The sequence below is a fragment of the Anolis sagrei genome, chromosome 12 (assembly GCF_037176765.1).
Source record: "Anolis sagrei isolate rAnoSag1 chromosome 12, rAnoSag1.mat, whole genome shotgun sequence".
NCBI lineage: Eukaryota > Metazoa > Chordata > Lepidosauria > Squamata > Dactyloidae > Anolis > Anolis sagrei.
Genome location: NC_090032.1, coordinates 20,118,950 through 20,139,288, shown reverse-complemented (window position 1 = coordinate 20,139,288; position 20,339 = coordinate 20,118,950). Strand labels below are relative to the sequence as shown.

The 20,339-nt window shown below is 37.8% G+C and overlaps 1 protein-coding gene across 2 annotated transcripts in view; it reads right to left on the bottom strand.

Annotated features, from left to right (window-relative positions):
- Positions 1-202: 202 nt before the first annotated feature.
- Positions 203-20,339, bottom strand: part of MAP3K11 (mitogen-activated protein kinase kinase kinase 11) — a 36,036-nt gene continuing 15,899 nt past the window's right edge. Inside the window, exons 2-11 of one of the 2 annotated variants that reach the window (XR_010910400.1) lie at positions 19,399-19,579; positions 19,097-19,245; positions 14,755-14,930; positions 12,662-12,902; positions 12,386-12,499; positions 9,902-10,031; positions 6,748-6,839; positions 4,361-4,729; positions 1,095-2,353; positions 203-1,002 (exon numbers count right to left, since the gene is read on the bottom strand). Coding sequence is in view for 1 of the 2 variants with exons in the window: in XM_060758320.2 (XP_060614303.2) it covers positions 2,007-2,353; positions 4,361-4,729; positions 6,748-6,839; positions 9,902-10,031; positions 12,386-12,499; positions 12,662-12,902; positions 14,755-14,930; positions 19,097-19,245; positions 19,399-19,579 (1,799 nt within the window). In the remaining variant the exon portion in view is untranslated. The other variant, XM_060758320.2, reaches the window with a different exon arrangement.

Genomic DNA, 20,339 nt, shown 5'->3' with positions numbered 1-20,339 from the left:
CGCGTGGCAGGTAAATAATAATAATAATAATAATAATAATAATAATAATTTGCATTTATTTCACGCTTGTGGTCTCATCGTGTGTTGGAACCATTATGAGATACTTAGTGACTGACACCCAACTTTTGTGGCTGAGAGAGTGTGACTTGTTTCAAGGCCACCGTATGTTGATGGACCAAGGACGACACAAGGCACACGGAGGCAGAAGTTGGAGGTTTATTTGGTCTCGTTTCACAGGTTTGGGCCCAAATCCCGCAGGACGGCAAGCGGGCTGGAAACAGTTGGCTCCCTTCTCGTGTGTTGCGGAAGTGGGACACGAGGGAGCCGGGCGCACGGAACGATTGTTTTCAAGTAGCAGAGGAAGACGAGGAACACAGTAGAACGGCACGTCCAAAGTGCTTGCGGTGGCTGCCGGCGGTCGGGAGATGCGGACCCAAAGAGCTGTTTCAGATCAAGCGTCAACCCAACTCTCCTCCCGACCCCGAGTCTGGCCATCTGTCGGGAGTGCTTTGACGGTGTCCCTCTGCATGGAAGAGGGGACCAGACTAGGTGACCTTGGGGGGTCCCTTCCCAACTCTTAAGTGGTCCTCTGGAAATCTGTCCAGAGTGCTTTGATGGACCCCTACTGAAGGGACCAGACTAGATGACCTTTGGGGATCCCTTCCCAACTCAAAGTGGATGACTGGTCATCTGTCAGGAGTGCTTAGATGAACCTCTCTTGAAGGGAGCAGACTAGCTGACCTTTGGGGGTCCCTTCCCAACTCAAAGTGTTCATCTGGCTATCTGTCAGAAATGCTTTGATGGATCCCTCCTGAAGGGAGCAGATTAGACGACCTTTGGGGGTCCCTTCCCAACTCTAAGTGGTTGCCTGGCCATCTGTCAGGAGTGCTTTGATTGTGTCTCTCTGCATGGAAGAGGGGACCAGACTAGATGACCTTTGGGGGCCCCTTCCCAACTCTAAGTGGTCCTCTGGCTATCTGTCGGGAGTGCTTTGATGGACCCCTCCTGAAAGGAGCAGACTAGATTACCTTTGGGGGTCCCTTCCCAACTCTAAGTGGTCGTCTGGCCATCTGTTGAGAGTGCTTTGATGGAACCCTCCTGAAGGGACCAGACAAGGTGACATTTGGAGGTCCCTTCCCAACTCTAAGTGGTCGTCTGGCCATCTGTTGAGAGTGTTTTGATGGAACCCTCCTGAAGGGAGAAAACTAGCCGACCACTGGGGGTCCCTTCTCATCTCAAAGTGGTCTGGCTATCTGTCAGGAGTGCTTTGATGGACCCCTCTTGAAGGGAGCAGACTAGCCGACCTTTGGGGGTCCCTTCCCAACTCAAAGTGGTTGCCCGGCCATCTGTCGGGAGTGCTTTGATGGACCCCTCTTGAAGGAGCAGACTAGATGACCTTGGGTGGTCCCTTCCCAACTCTAAATGGTTGCCCGGCCATCTGTCAAGAGTGCTTTGGGTGTGTCCCTCTGCACGGAAGAAAGGGTCAGACTAGATGACTTTTGGGGGTCCCTTCCCAACTCTAAGTGGTTGCCTGGCCATCTGTCGGGAGGACTTTGACAGCGTCCCTCTGCATAGAAGAAAGGGTCAGACTAGATGACCTTTGGGGGTCCCTTCCCAACTCGCTCGGCAGCCAAGGAACAGTCGTCGACAAAAGTGGCAACGGAGTGCGGAGAAGGCACAAAAAGGGACGGGCGAGGAGAATAGCTGCCGGTTGGGGAACGCTTCCCCTGAGATCGGAAGGGAAAGATGATTGATCGACAACAGGTAAGTGTCTGCAAGAAACACCCCCCCCCCCCTCAGTCCTGCCTCGCTCGGTATCACAGAACTACTTTTCCGCACTGCAACGGGGTGTCACATCCTGGAAAGAGCAGCGGAGACAAGGGAGTCGAGATGGTTATGGCAAGACGTTGATGGCTCACCCCGTTCCCCTTCTCGTCCCATCGCAGTTCAAGACTTCCCCAACGAAATATGCATCCGGAAGTCGGGACTTCCTCCTCGGCTCCCTTTCACTTGGGGGTCCACCAAGCCGGGGCGGCCACGGCGGGCTCCTCTTTGGGCGGCAAACGGGATGCGACGTGGAAGGGGTCGCAGGCCGGGAAACCACCTTCGCCGGCAAACGGGTCGGGCGCCGCAGCGGCGAAGGGGTTGTTGGCACTTTGGGGGGCGTTGGACCCGCGTGGCCGAAGGCGGGGGGATGGGACCGGCGAGGCCCGGGGACCCGAAGACACAAAACTCCAAGGGTCGATGCGGTTGCGGACGGGAGACGGACGTGGTCGGGAGATGAGGGCGGCGTGGGGGGACGGGCGTGGGGAACGGGGGCTCCGGGGCGACGACGGAGAAGGAAGGGCGCCGTCTGCAACAACGAGAAAAACAACAGAATCAATAAGAGGTCGGGAATCCTGCCAACTAGGTCGGGAATCCTACCGACTACGCCAAAAATGTCACGAATACTTTTGGAACACACACAACAAAAACAACAGGATCAATAAGAGGTCGGGAATCCTGCCGACTACGCCAAAAATGTCACGAATACTTTTGGAACACACACAACAAAATCACAACACAAGACGGTGGGATTAATCATAAATGCAAAGATAAGCTGCTGTGACTTCACACTCGAATGGGAAAGAAAAAAGAAAGAAAATAGTAAGTAAAAAAAAAATAGAACGCAAAAATATTAAAATAGAGAATGAAATAAAATAAAAGATTAAAACATAAAATAAAAAGAGAAAAATAAAAGAATGAAAGAATGAAACCGAAAAGATTAAAACAAAAGAATGAAAAAATAGCCAAAAAATAAAATGCAAAATATTAAAGAAACAATGAAATAAAATAAAAAAGAATTGAAAAATATTAAAATAAAGAATGAAAGAAAATAAAAGTAGAAAATAAAAGAATAAAATAGAAAAGATTAAAACATAAAATTAAAAAAATAGAAAATAAAAAATAAAAATGAAATAGATACAAAAGAATGAAAAAAATAGCAAAAAATAAAATGCAACATGTAAAAGTAACAGAATGAAATAAAATAAATAAAATAAAAATAAAATAATGAAATAAAATAAAAATAATAGAATGCAAAAATATTAAAATAAAGAATGAAATAAAATAAATGTAAAAAATAAAAGTATAAAATAGAAAAGATTAAAACATAAAAATAGAAAAATAAAAGAATAAAATAATGAAATAGAAAAGATTAAAACAAAAGAATGAAAAATAGCAAAAAATAAAATACAAAATATTAAAGTAAAGAATGAAATAAAAGTAAAAAATAAAAAAATAAAAGAATAAAATAGAAAAGATTAAAAAATAAAATAAAATAAATAGAAAATAAAAGAATGAAATAGAAAATATTAAAACAAAAGGATGAAAAAATAGCAAAAAATAATAAAATGCCAAATATTAAAACAAAAGAATGAAAAAATAATAGAAAAGAATAAAATAGAAAATATTAAAATAAAAGAACGAAATAAAAAATAAAATACAAAATTAAAATAACAAAATAAAAATTAACATGGTAAATCACATAATAAAACACAAAATATTAAAAGAAAATAACGAAAACGGAGTAAAGATTAAAACATAAAATAAAATAAAAATAGAAAAGAAGAAAGTAGAAAAGATTAAAACAAAAGGATGAAAAAATAGCAAAAAGATAATAAAATGCAAAACATTAAGACAAAAGAATGAAAAAATAGAAAAAAGAATAAAATAGAAAATATTAAAATCAAAAATAAAATACTAAATACTAAAATAACAACATAAAAAACAACACGGTAAATAACATAAAACAAAAAATATTAAAACAAAACAAAAATGCAGTAATGAGTAAAAATAAAACAAAATACAAAATATAATAAAATTAATTAAATAAACAAAACAAAACAATAAATAAATATAGGAAATGAAATAATAAAATGTACAAAACACTAATATAAAATAATGACACAAAACAGAAAAAATATAAGAAAATGAATTAAATAATTAAAATAAAAGAATGAAACAAAATAAAATAATAAATAAAAGATAAAATAGGAGATTAAATAATAAAATGCAAGGTACACAACATTAAAATAAAATAAGGAAAGAAAACAAAAAAATAGTAAATAAAATAATAAGATTATCCACCCAGACATAGAATCCTAGAGTTCGATATAGAGTCTCCAACCTCATCCAATCACAAAGCTGGACACCATCAAATCCGTCTAGACAGATGGCCATCCAGGTTCATAGATATTTCCAATTTTATGTAGAAGGAAGGCTGCAGAGCTAGAGGATCCTCGAGCTGGAACCCCATTTAGTCACAATCAAAGCCCTCCCAACAGATGGCCATCCTGGGAAGCAGGCTCTGCACACTCACCCCATTTCTGTGCCTTGTTGTTGCCGCCACGTCCCTCCACGAGCCTGGGGACCTTGGGTGACGTCTGGGCCCAAAGCGGAGGCGAGTCCAGGTCGACGAGGAGGTCGGTGGGGGGCTCTTCTGGGCAGGGTTCCACCTGCAAAGCCGGAGGAGGAGGAGGAGGAGGAGAGGGGTCCTTCTGCGGGGAAGGGGGCTCCTGGGGGCTGGAGGGCAGCTCTCGGCCCAAGCCCAGCGAGGCCAGGAGGGCACTGCCCCGCAACAACGCCCGGTGCAGGAGGCGCGGAGCGGCCGAGGAAGAGGCGGAGGAGGAGGAAGGGGAGCGTTCCGGGACCGGATCCTCCGTTTCCGGGCTTTGGAGAAGGACAGTGCCTGTTGGGACAAGGAAACCGGGGCAAGCCTTTAGCCGGGACCGAACCTATTAGCCCATAAGCCCAATAGATGAGGAAGTGGATCCTTTTTGGAACACAATCCTCCACTGGGTCATAATAATACTACTAATAATACTAATATTAATAATTAATTAATATGAATAATTAATAGTTAATGCTAATAATAATTACTAATAATAAATTAATACTAATAATTAATAATGCAGATAACTACTACTAATAATACTAATAAAACTACTACTACTACTACTAGTAATAATAATACTAAAAATAATTACTACTAATAATAATACTAATCATACTACTCCTAATTAATTAATACTAATAATTAACAATTAATGCTAACAATAATTACGACTACTAATAATAATACTGATAATAACTAATAATACTAATATTAATAATTAATATGAATAATTAATAGTTAATGCTAAGAATAATTACTAATACTACTAATAATAATACTAATAATTACTAATACTAATCATACTACTAATTAATGCTAAGAATAATTATTACTACTACTACTACTACTAATAATTAATAATAATACTAATATTAAGAATTAATATGAATAATTAATAGTTAATGCTAAGAATAATTACTAATACTACTAAAAATAATAAATTAATACTAATTAATAATGCAGATAATAATTACTCATAATAACACTAATAAAACTACTACTAATAATAATAATAATAAATACAAAAATAATTACTACTACTACTAATAATAATACTAACCATACTATTAATAATTAATTAACACTAGTAATTAATAATTAATGCAGATAATAATTACTCATAATAATACTAACACTACTACTACTAATAATAAATACTATAAATAATTACTACTACTAATAATAATAATAATACTAACCATAGTATTAATAATTAATTAACACTAATAATTAATAATTAATGTTAATAACTACTAATAATAATAATACTAATAATACTAGTACTAATAATTAATTAATACTATTAATTAATAATTAATGCTAACAATAATTACTACTAATAATAATACTACTACTAATAATAATAATTATTAGTATTATTATTATTATGTAGTGGAGGACGGTCAAACAGTGAGAGTATCTGCATAGAGGTAGCCTGGCTTCTGTACCCTGGAGGCACCCTCCGTTTGGGAGATATTGACTGGCCCTTGATACACTGATTGACTTTGCAGCTTCCTGGCTACTCAGTGCTATTCAAGCTTGCTCATTGCAATATCCATACTTGCTTTAAACAGACAAGGGTTCTTTCTCCCACCCTGGATATTATTTCACAGGGAGATATACACTCCACTTGCTATCTCTATGCAGATACCCTCACTGATTGGCTTTGCAGAGTTCATGGCTACTCAATGCTATTCAAGCTTGCTCATTGCAACATCCACACTTGATTTTATCAAACAAGGGTTCTTTCTCCCACCCTGGATATTATTCCACAGGGAGATATACACTCCAGTTGCTACCTCTATGCAGATACCCTCACTGATTGACTTTGCAGCTTCATGGCTACTCAATGCTATTCAAGCTTGCTCACTGCAATGTCCACACTTGCTTCAAACAGACAAGGGTTCGTCCTCCCACCCAGGAAATTATTCCACAGGGATATAGACACTCCACTTACTATCACTATGCAGATACCCTCACTGATTGACTTTGCAGCTTCATGGCTACTCCTCTTTCCCTCAGTTTTAGGGCTATCGGGACGAAACCTGCTATGAGTGTAGCACACATTGACCACTCTAAGTTCCCCAAGTTTCAGAACGTTTCACTCATCCACTGATTTTTAGGAAATTTCTAAAGTTTTCACAAGCAATAGAAAACATTGCAACCGATCCAACAGAGTTTGTGCCACAAAAACAAAGTTTCTGGAGCATAACGACCACTACTTTCAAAGTAAGGACCGCACAATTAAACAGGAAACAAAACTTTCAAACCAGGAACGCAAAATGTAGCTGGACGACAACCAAAGCACACACCGTTTGGGCTGGGTTGGGTCTGGGTCAGCGCAGGGATTGGCAGTGGCTCCGCTTCCATGTACCACGTCGTTTCTTCCAATCGCGATCGCCTCCTGGAATGGGGCAGAGTCCACCCAGAAGTGGTGGAACCACAGAATCAGAAGGGACCCCAAAGGTCATCCGGCCCAACCCCATTCTCCCATGAAGGACATCATCAAAACCCTCCCAACAGATGGCCATGCAGCTCTGCGATCATAGAATCCGTGATCATAGAATCATCCTACAATGATGGACAATTGGGGGGGGGGGGGGGGTCTGCAATTTTTTCAGCCCCACAATTTGGGGAACAGCCAAGACAGAGATTCCAAAAAAAGGTTACATTAGATATTATATCACAATAAGACTTTCACTTTATATATATATATGTGTGTGTGTGTGTGTGTTTGTGTGTGTGTGTAGTTTATATTATATATAGTATATATTATACTATATTATAGTGTAATATTATATTATATTATATTATATATTACATTATTATTATTATTATTATTTCATTTCCTATTTGATTTATTTACTATTTTATTTATTATATACCAGCTTGGGCACCTGGCATTGCCCGGGTTATTTGATTATATTACATTACTTTACATTACATTATAATATATTATTATATTATATTATAATTATTTCATTTCCTATTTGATTTATTTACTATTTATTATATACCAGCTTGGGTACCTGGCGTTGCCCGGGTTATTTTATTATATTACATTACTTTACAATACATTATAACATATTATTATATTATATTATAATTATTTCATTTCCTATTTGTTTTATTTACTATTTATTATATACCAGCTTGGGCACCTGGCATTGCCCGGGTTATTTTATTATATTACATTACTTTACAATACATTATAATATATTATTATATTATATTATAATTATTTCATTTCCTATTTGTTTTATTTACTATTTATTATATACCAGCTTGGGTACCTGGCGTTGCCCGGGTTATTTTATTATATTACATTACTTTACATTACATTATAATATATTATTATATTATTATTATTATTATTATTATTTCATTTCCTATTTGATTTGTTTACTATTTGATTTATTATATACCAGCTTGGGCACCCGGTGTTGCAAAGGGAGGGAGGTGCGGAGGGTGCGTTGGCCGTTTGGCCATGTGCGCGCCGGGGACTTTGCGCCATTGCGCATGCTCAGTTGTTTTGTCCTTTTGTGAGTGTGTTGTTGTGTTGTTTTTTATTTTGATTCGATTTGTTTGTACCTTGTGGGTTGAGGTATGTGCATGGGAATTTTGGTTAATTTTCGTTGGGGGTTTTTTGAGTTTTGCTGTCCCGTTGGACGCCCCTTACAGATATATATATATAGATATTACATTACATTATTATTATTTCATTTCCTATTTGATATATTCACTATTTCATTTATTCTATACCAGTTTGAGTAGCCGGCATTGCCCGGGTTATTTAATTACATTACTTTACATTACATTACTATATTATATTATATTATAATTATTTCATTTCCTATTTGATTTATTTACTATTTATTATATACCAGCTTGGGTACCCGGTGTTGCCCGGGTTATTTGATTACATTACTTTACATAATAATATATTATTATATTATATTATAATTGTATTATATATTACTTATTATTATTATTTCATTTCCTATTTGATTTATTCACTATTGCATTTATTATATACCAGCACCCGGCGTTGCCCGGGTTATTTAATTACATTACTTTACTTTACATTATAATATATTATTATATTATATTATAATTATATTCTATATTACATTATTATTATTATTATTATTTCATTTCCTATTTGATTTATTTACTATTTCATTTATTATATACCAGCACCTGGCATTGCCCGGGTTATTTGATGACATTACTTTACTTTACATCGTATTATATTATATTTATTATGATAATATTTATTATTATTATTATTATTTCATTGCTTATTTGATTTATCCAGTATTTGATTTATTATTACCATATCATATATTATTATTTTTAAATAATATTATTACATTATTATTATTATTATTATTATTATTATTCCATTTCCTATTTGATTTATTCACTATTTCATTTATTATATACCAGCACCTGGCGTTGCCCGGGTTATTTGATTACATTACTTTACATTACATCGTATAATATTATATTTATTATTATTATATTTATTATTATTATTTCATTGCTTATTTGATTTATCCAGTATTTGATTTATTATTACCATATCATATATTATTATTTTAAAATAATATTATTACATTATTATTATTATTATTATTATTTCATTTCCTATTTGATTTATTTACTATTTCATTTATTCTATACCAGCACCCTGCGTTGTCCGGGTTATTTGATGACGTTACTTTACTTTACATTGTATTATATTATATTTATTATTATTATATTTATTATTATTATTATTTCATTGCTTATTTGATTTATTCAGTATTTGATTTATTATTACCATATCATATATTATTATTTTAAAATAATATTATTACATTATTATTATTATTATTATTTCATTTCCTATTTGATTTATTCACTATTTCATTTATTATATACCAGCACCCTGCGTTGTCTGGGTTATTTGATTACATTACATCGTATTATATTATATTTATTATGATAATATTTATTATTATTATTATTTCATTGCTTATTTGATTTATTATTATCATATCATATAATATTATTTTTAAATAATATTATTACATTATTATTATTATTATTATTATTATTATTATTTCATTTCCTATTTGATTTATTTACTATTTTATTTATTATGTAAAATTTATAATAAATTTTATTTATTATATACTTGTGTTGTCCGGGTTATTTGATGACATTACTTTACTTTACATCGTATTATATTATATTTATTATAATATTTATTATTATTATTTCATTGCTTATTTGATTCATTTACTATTTCATTTATTATTATCATATCATATTATATTATTAAATTATTATGAAATATAATATTATATTTTTATTGTATTATTGTATTATATTCTATTGCATTACATTTCTTGCCTAGCCCAAAAAGGCAGGAAATGGGGTAGGAGTGGGGTAGGGGGAAAAGGAAGGGGTGCCCCATACCTGCCATTCTGTGTGATGCCGTCCCACGGTTTTGGGGAGCCCGGGCTCTTTGTGCGTCCGTTCCAGGTCTCGTCCCCTCCTCGTCGGGGCGACTGCCGCCCCCAATTCTGGTCGTTTTCACTTGGCTCCACTGCGGTTGGGAGAGAAGGAAATCGATATTGGAAATAGACATTTCCAAGACATACAAAGACAGTCCATGCACAGAGATGGAAGGAATAGTTATCCCAATGCAAGAAGATTTGTGAATGATGAAGTACTTTCTGGTCATGCCTCATTCTGTTAAATTAAATTAAAATAATAATAAAACAATAATAAATTACAAAATAATAAAATAAAATCATGAGAATTAAAATATTAAAGTAAAACAAAATATTAAAATAAGAATTAAAAATAACTAATAAAATGAAATAAAAATGAAATGAAATAAAAATACTAATAATAAATAAAATACTAAAATACAAAGTATTAAAATAAAATAAGAAATAAAACAAAATAGGAAATAAAATAATAAAATAAAAATGAGAAACAAAATATTAAAATAAAATAAAAATGGACAAAATAACAAAAAACAAAATATTAAAATAAAATAAGAATTAAAAATAACGAAAATGACAAAATACAAAATGTGAAAAACAAAAAAATGAAATGAAATAAAAATACTAATAATAAATAAAATACTAAAATACAAAGTATTAAAATAAAATAGGAAATAAAACAAAATATTAAATAAAATAATAAAATAATGAGAAATAAAATATTTAAATTAAATAAAATAAAAATGGACAAAATAACAAAAAACAAAATATTAAAATAAAATAAGAATTAAAAATAACTAAAATGACAAAATACAAAATGTGAAAAACAAAAAAAATTGAAATGAAATAAAAATTACTAATAATAAATAAAATACTAAAATACAAAGTATTAAAATAAAATAGGAAATAAAACAAAATATTAAATAAAATAATAAAATAATGAGAAATAAAATATTAAAATAAAATAAAATAAACATGGACAAAATAACAAAAAATAAAATAAAATAAGAATTAAAAATAACTAAAATGACAAAATACAAAATGTGAAAAACAAAAAAATGAAATAAAAATACTAATATTAAATAAAATACTAAAATACAAAGTATTAAAATAAAATAAGAAATAAAAATAAGAAATAAATAAAATGACAAAATACAAAATGTGAAAAACAAAAAAATGAAACAAAATAAAATAATACACAAAATACTAATAATAAATAAAATACTAAAATACAAAGTATTAAAATAAAGTAAGAAATAAAACAAAATAATAAATAAAACAATTAAATACAAAATATTAAATAAATTAAAATGAAATATGAAATAAAACAAAATAGTAAATAAAATAATAAAATAAAATAATGAGAAAAAAATAAAATAAAATAGTCAATATTAAAACAATGAAATGAAATAATGAATAAAATAACAAATTACAAAATATTAAAATAAAACAATGGAATAAAATAAGAAATAAAAATAAGAAATAATTAAAGTGACAAAATACAAAATGTGAAAAACAAAAAAATGAAATGGAACAAAATATACTAATAATAAATAAAATACTAAACTACAAAGTATTAAAATAAAATAAGAAAGAAAACAAAACAGTAAATAATAAAATAATATAATATAATGAGAGAAAATAAAATAGTCAATATTAAAACAATAAAATAAAATAATGAATAAAATAACAAAATACAAAATATTAAAATAAAACAATGGAATAAAATAAGAAATAAAAATAAGAAATAACTAAAATGACAAAATACAAAATGTGAAAAACAAAACAATGAAATGAAACAAAAAATAGTAATAAATAAAATACTAAAATACTAAGTTTTAAAATAAAATAAGAAATAAAACAAAATAGTAAATAATAAAATAAAATGACATAAAATAAAATAGTAAATATTAAAACAATGAAATAAAATAATGAATAGAATAACAAAATACAAAATATTAAAATAAAATAATGGAATAAACTAAGAAATAAAAATAAAATAGCAAAACAATGAAATGGAATGGAATAAAAAACGAAATAAAAATAAAACAGTAAATAAAATTACAAAATACAAAAAATGTTAAAACGAAATACAGTAATACATAAAATAGTAATTAGAAAATATTCAAATAGGAAATATTAAAATAAAATAAGAAATAAAACAAAATAGTCAACAAAATAACAAAATACAAAATATTAAAGTAGAAAATAAAATAAAATAAAATAAGAAATAAAAAATAAAATGGCAAAATACAAAATGTTAAAACAAAATCCGGAAACGAAATACAATAATACATAAAAGAGTAATGATAAAATACTCTATATTAAAATAAAACAATAAAACAAAATAGTCCAGAAAAATAATAAAAATATATTAAAATGAAATAAATAATAAATATTATATGAAATATTAAAATATAATATTAAATTCAAATAAAACATTACTCACACTGGATGGCTCGAAAGCGGGGGAAAGTAGGGGAGCCGCCGGCCCCCACCTCAAAGATGTCCTTCCTTTTGTCCAAACCGGGCGAAGCTTGCACCGTAATGCGGTGCTTGAAATCTGAAAAAGGCAAGAAGAGAAATAAGGACACTGTGGGACCCATACCTGCAGTCCTGCTTATTTGCACTATAGTATCCTGGGGTTGGAAGGGACCCCCAAAGGCCACCCAGTCCAACCCCATTCCGCTAGGCTGCCATCCATTGGGTATCCCTCCATCCGTACCCAAAGGCATGCTGATGCGCTCGGAGTCGCGCCCCTTGAGCTTGTTCCTCTTGAAGGTCCCCTTGCGCTTCTTGACGTGCGGCCGGTCCCGGTTCATCTGCTGGATGAGGAGGCTCAGCTCCCGCTCGAAGACCTCCAGCTCCCATTGGGCCAGCTCGTGCTCCCGTTGGCGCAGGAACTCCTCCTGGGACTTCTGCTTCAGCGCCGCCTGCTTCAGCTCCTCCTCGCGGCTCAGCAGCTCCTGGAAAGGCCGCCAAAAAGAGGAATGGCACCCACAATCGGACCAGGAAGGACCTCTTCTGCATTTTGCTTGGGGATCGGTTGGATGGAAAGCTTTGCATATGGGAGGAAAGGCTGGGGACCTACACTAAAGTGTCTACACTTAGGAATTACAGCATATTACTACTATTATTATCCATCCATCTATCTATCTATTCATCCATCTATTCATTCAGCCACCCACGCATCCATCTATCTATCCATCCATCTATCCATCTATTTATCCAGCCACCCATCCATCCATTCATCTATCCATCCATCCATTTATCCAGCCAGCCACCCATGCATCTATCTATCCATCTATTCATCTGTCTATCCATCTATCTATCTATCTATCCATCCATTCATTCAGCCACCCATCCACCCACCCACCCATCCATCCACCCATCTATTCATCTATCCATCCATCATCCATCCATCCATCTATCTGTCCATCTATTTATCCACCCACCCATCTATCTATCTATCTATCTATCTATCTATCTATCTATCCATCCATCCATCCATCCATCCATCCATCCATCTATCCACCCACCCATCCACCCATCTATTTATCCACCCATCCATCTATCTATCCATCTATTCATCTATCTATCCATCTTTGTATCTATTCATTCAGCCACCCATCCATCCATCCATCCGCCCACCCATCCATCCATCCATTCATCTATGTATCCATCCATCCATCCATCCATTCAGCCACCCATTCATCCATCCATCTATTCATCTATCTATTCACTCAGCCACCCACCCATCCATCCATCCATCATCCATCCATCCATCTATCTATCCATCCATCTATTAATCCACCCACCCACCCACCCACCCATCTATCCAACTATTCATCTATCCATCCATCTATCCATCCATCCATCCATCAATCCATTCAGCCACCCACCCATCCACCCACCCACCTATTTATCCAGCCACCCACCCACCCATCTCTCTATCCATCCATCTATCCAACTATCTATCTATTCATTCAGCCACCCAGCCACCCACCCACCCACCTACCTATCTATCTATCTATCTATCTATCTATCTATCTATCCATCCATCTATCCATCCATCCATTCAGTCACCCATCCATCCATCCATCCATCCATCCATCTATTTATCCAGCCACCCATCCATCCATTCATCTATCCACCCATCCATTTATCCAGCCAGCCACCCATCCATCTATCCATCTATTCATCGGTCTATCCATCTATCAATCTATCCATCTATCTATCTATTCATTCAGCCACCCATCTATTCATCTATCCATCCATCCAGCTACCTGAAACTCTTTGGGTTCTGCTTAAAGGAAGTTCAGCAGCTCAGTGGTTTAACCAAGCTGTGCCACCAGGGGCTACACATTATATTATTATTATTATTATTATTATTATTATTATTATTATTATTATTAGCAACACAAGATGAGTCCACTCGGTTGTATTGGATCACACGTCAGACACTTTCCAAGTGTCTAGGACTATGTGATGCATCGGTGATGGGGATTTTGTCAACGTCGATTGTGTTTAAGTGCAGGCCAAGGTCTTTAGGCACTGCACCCCTTGTGCCGGTCACCGTTAGGACAACCTTAACTGGCTGTAATAAAAGGACCAAGGCAGTGATATCAGCCAGCACGCCAATGCCTTAAATCAAGAAACAGCTTCCTAAGATCTACAGAGATACTCGCAGGAACACCTCAGCAAGTGAGAGTCCAAAAGTGGCAGGCTCAAACCCAGATCCTCTGGATGAGAGACTCCCTCCTGGGCAACTTGAACTCAGCAGTGTGCTCTAGCTCTCCCTCCGCGGGTGCTCCTCACCTTCTCTTTGGCCCGCAGCTCGTCGAACATGTCCTGGATCTCCACTTTCCAGTCGTCCTGCATGGAGTGGAAAGATTCCTGGGGCAGGTCGTGGAGGACTTGGGCCTCCAGCACCGTCAACTGGGAAAGGATGGTGGCGAAACTGGGGCGCCGGTGGGGATCTTGCTCCCAGCATTCTGTTGGGATGAAAAGATGGCTGTCCTATCCCCTGTGCTCATTCTCGAAGGGGGGATTTACAGTTCACAAGGAACTGAGTAGAGTAATAAAGAAACTTTCCTTTTCTTAAAGGAAAACAGCATCTATGGTTCCCTCCCATAAACAATACAATAAAGAACCGAACCCCTTCTAACTAAGGGAGGCGTAATTAGATAGAATAGTAAAGTCTCTATGGAAATTATTATTATTATTATTATTATTATTATTATTATTATTTAACTTTATTTGTACCCCGCTAGCATCTCCCGAAGGTGGTATGTTGGATTTCAGGGCAAGTGCAATGTGCAGAGAATCTTAAAATTCTAATAAAGTGCTTTTGGGACATAATGCTGGAGTTTTCCTATTCCGGAAAGGCACATCGGAATAGCCAGGTCTTCAAGCTCTTCCTAAAGACTGCCAACGTGGGGGCTAGTCTGATGTCTTTGGGGAGGGTGTTCCAAAGTCAGGGGGCAACCACAGAGAAGGCCCTGTCCCTCGTCCCCACCAAACGCGCCTGTGACGCAGGTGGGATCGCGAGCAGGGCCTCTCCGGATGAACGGAGGGAGTGCGTGGGTTCATAAACGGAGATGCGGTCACGCAGGTAGGCTGGTCCCAAACCATTTAGGGCTTTGTAGGTAAGCACCTGCACCTTGAATTGGGATCGGAAGGTAAATGGCAGCCAATGGAGTTCCTTGAACAGGAGGGTTGGCCTCTCTCTGTAAGGAGCACCAGTTAACATCCTGGCCACCACCCATTGGACCAGTTGGAATTTCCGAGCTGTTTTCAAGGGCAGCCCCACGTAGAGCGCATTACAGTAATCCAGTCTAGAGGTGACCAAGGCATGGACTACCCCGGCCAGATCAGCCTTCGTGAGGTACGGTCGCAGTTGGCGCACGAGTCTTAATTGTGCGAAAGCCCTCCTGGACACCGCCGATGCCTGAGCCTCAAGCGTGAGCGATAAGTCCAAGAGGACTCCCAAACTGCGGACCTGTGGCTTCAGGGGGAGTGCAACCCCGTCCAGCACAGGTTGCCACCCAATACTCCGGTCAAGTTTACGATCGACCAGGAGGACCTCTGTCTTGTTGGGATTGATCTTCAGCTTGTTCCTCCTCATCCAGACAGCCACAGAGGCCAAGCACTCATCCAGCACTCGAAGGGCTTCCTTCGAGTTAGGTGGAAATGAGTAGTAGAGTTGTGTGTCATCTGCGTAGAGGTGGCACCTAACTCCAAAACTCTGGATGACCTCTCCCAGCGGTTTCATGTAGATGTTAAAAAGCATGGGAGACAGAATAGAGCCTTGCGGGACTCCACAGGTCAAAGGCCAGGGATCCGAGCAGGCGTCTCCCAGATTCACCATCTGGGATCGACCCTCCAGGAAGGACCGAAGCCACGACAAAACCGTGCCCCCAAGACCCATCCCAGAGAGTCGTCCCAGAAGGATACCATGATCGATGGTATCGAAAGCCGCTGAGATGTCCAAGAGAACCAAGAGAGTCACACTCTCCCTGTCCAGCTCTCTACGGAGGTCATCCACCAAGGCGACCAAGGCTGTCTCAGTGCCTGAAACTAGACTGTGACTGATCTAGGTAGTTGTTGTCATCTAGAAAGCCCTGGAGCTGGGAGGTGACCACCCGCTCCAGCATCTTGCCCAAAAAAGGGAGGTTGGAGATCGGTCGGTAATTGTTCAGCACCGTGGAGTTGAGGGAGACCTTCTTGAGGAGTGGACGAACAACAGCTTGTTTCAGTTGAGATGGAAAAACCCCCTGCTCCAGTGATGCATTAATGATCAACACAAACAAATCAACCAACCCCTCCCTGGCCGATTTAATTAGCCAAGACGGGCAAGGGTCCAAAGCAGACATGGTCGCCCTCACAGCTCCAAGGACCTCTTCCACGGTCTCAGGAAGAACAAGCCTAAAAGAATCCCACAAGGTTGGACAAGCATATGCCTCAATCACTTCCCCTGGTACTGTGATGGAATTGGCGTCCAGCTCAAGACGTATCTGAGCAACTTTGTCTGCAAAATGGTGTGCAAACTCGCGACACCGAGTTGCTGGGTCATCAAAAGTCCACTCCACCACTGGTGGATGGAGGAGTTCCCCGACAACCCGAAACAGCTCCAATGATCTATTTGCTGCAGATGATATATGGGTAGTCGTGAAAGACTCCCTGGCTACCTGTATAGCCACGGTATACGCCTTAAGGGAGGCTGTAGCCCGTGCTTGGTCAGACACGTCACGAGATTTCCTCCAAATGCGCTCTAGCCCCCTTCTCGTGTGTTTCATCATGGTCAACTCCTTGGTGAACCAGGGAGATGGCGTGTCGCGACGCAGCGAGATGGGGCGTTCGAGAGCAATCGTATCTATCGCCCTGGTCATCTCCCTGTTATAGAGATCGACCAAGGCGTCGACAGAATCGCCAGGCTCCATGGCAGGAAAACCCCCAAGATTCCTCAGGAAACCATCCGGATCCATCAGTCTCCTAGGGCGGACCATCTTAATTTGTCCTCCACCCCGTGGAGGTTAAGGGTCGCATAAAGTCTAAAACTGATCAGATAGTGATCAAACCATGACAAAGGATGTTTTGTTCTTCCACTCTGATCATTTCATTGTCCGCCACAAAAACCAGGTCGAGTGTATGTCCAACCTGATGGGTGGGTCCAGATATAATTTGTGAGAGCCCCATGGTCGTCATGGCGGCCATGAAGTCCTGAGCCATACCAGTCAAAGAGGTCTCAACATTAGGGCTGGGTAACCACGGAAAAAATTGTTTCTAAACTTGATTCGTTTCCAGGGAGCGCTAGCGTTTCTAAATTCTAAAGACTTCCGAAATTTGAGATTTCAAAGTTTCGTTATTTACGAAATTTCGTTAATTTCGAATCGATTCGTTAATGGCGGATGCGATTGCGCAATATGCTAAAAAAACCTCCAAATGGGACAGGGGGAACTTCTGAAGTTTCCCTCTCCTTGTGTTGTTGACTGTTGGTGTGATAAAACAAACAACAACTATAAAACTTGCACCAGACATGCGAAAATAATTACGAAAAAATTATGAAAAAATTACAAAAAAATTTCGAAATAATAACAAAATAATTACGAAATAAATTGAAAAAATTGTTTCGAATCTAATTTACTCCTCACACTATTCCTTCATCTAATTCCTTCATCTAATTTAAATACGAATTAATAACAAATTATGAAATTAACGAATGAAACCGCCCAGCCCTACTCAGCATGGATGTTAAAATCTCCCAACACCACCAGGCGCTGGGAGGCCAAGGCTGAATTGGAGAGACCTCTGCTAGCTCAGGCAGGGAAACTGCTGGGTCGCGGGGTGGGCAGTACACCAGCAGAAACCCCAAGCTGTCACGGTTTCCCATCCTCAGGTGGACACACTCGAACCCAGGTGATTGCGGAACAGAGCATTTGACCATGGCGATGGATTGCTGATAGATTACTGCAACCCCTCCTCCCCCCCCCCCCCAGTCTGGCCTGCTGATGCACTCCAAAACCCGGTGGGCACAGCTGGGTGAGATTTACTCCCCCCCAGCTCGTCCAACCAGGTCTCGGTAATGCAAGCCAGATCCGCCCTCTCATCCAGGATCAGGTCCTGAATGGCAGCGGTATTTCCATTGATGAATCTGGCATTGATCAGCAGGACCTTAAGACCAAGGGGTCTGTCATGGAGCCTACCACTTCCTACCTTCTCCAGGGTTGCGCTTCTCCCTGGGATTATTATTATTTTATATAGAGATTCCCCAAGTTACAAACATCTGACTCATAGAACAGGGGCGAAACAATTGGAAGTGAGAGGAATATTATTATTAATATTGTTGTAATTATAATTATAATTATTATATATATTGTGTGTGTGTGTGTGTATACACACAGAGACAAACACAGGCAGTCCCTGTGCACATTCAAGTTAAACATCCGACAACAGGAAGTGAGAGGGATATTATATATCATAATAATAATCTATATATATAAAAATGCTCTGTCCGCTGGACGAATGGCCACCAAATTTGGCCACAAGGAACTAGGAAGGGCTTTTTGGGTGATTTCAGGTCCAGTTGCGACTTTTCAGACATATAATCGGCCTTTGCAGAAATACATAAAATTCCCCCTGTTGTGCTTTCCTTGCTTACCTGCCATGAGGCGCGCGAAAGGCTCTGGGCAGGTGGACGGAATAGGCAGCGTCAGCTTGTTGACGGCAACACCGTAGGCGACCGCAAGGCCATCGATGCCCCGATACGGGACTTCGCCGGTCAGGAGTTCCCAAAGGAGGACCCCGTAACTGTTAAGGAACGGAGACAGGGAAAGGCAATGAAGGCCGGACCCCCACCTTCTTGCGGTCGAAGCCGTAAGAGCAAAGCAAGGCGCAGTGAATAGATATTATTTCCCTTCAAGAGACTCATGCTTTGAAAAAGGGGTGGCCTCGCTCTCTCACCTCCAGACGTCGCTGCCCCGCGAAAAAGTTGAGCTTTTGATGACTTCGGGGGCCATCCAGGCGTAGGTGCCGGCCGTGCTCATTTTGGTGGTCTTGTGCCACTCTCGGGCCAGGCCGAAGTCCGTGATCTTCAGAGTCTTCCCACTGACGTCCCCATCGTCCACATATTCCGCCAGCAAGACTACAGGCAGGGAAACATAAAGGAAAGGCAATTAAAGGACCTCACTACCTCTGAGGATGCTTGCCACAAATGTAGGTGAAACGTCAGGAGAAAATGCCACTAGAACATGGCCATATAGCCCGAAAAAACCTACAACAACCCAGTGATTCCGGCCATGAAAGCCTTCAACAATAAATTAAAGGTTATATTTACTATGTATACATTTCCCTCTAGTGGCAGCTTCAGAGCATTGCGTACATATATAGGGAGTTGTAGTTGCTGGGATGTATAGTTCACCTACAATCAAAGAGCATTCTGAACTCCACCAATGATGGATCTGGATCAAGCTTGGTGCAAATACTCAATGTGCCCAAGTGTAAACACTGGTGGTCTTGTGCCACTGGTGGAATATGAGGAAAATAGACCTTGGCATTTGGGAGTTGTAGTTGCTGGAATTTATAGTTCACCTACAATCAAACAGCATTCTGAACTCCACCAATGATGGATCTGGACCAAGCTTGGCACAAATACTCAATATGCCCAAGTGTAAACACTGGTGGAATATGAGGAAAATAAACTTTGACATTTGGGAGTTGTAGTTGCTGGGATGTATAGTTCACCTACAATCAAACAGCATTCTGAACTCCACCAATGATGAATCTGGACCAAGCTTGGCACAAATACTCAATATGCCCAAGTGTAAACACAGGTGGAGTATGAGGAAAACAGACCTTGACATTTGGGAGTTGTAGTTGCTGGGATTTATAGTTCATCTACAATC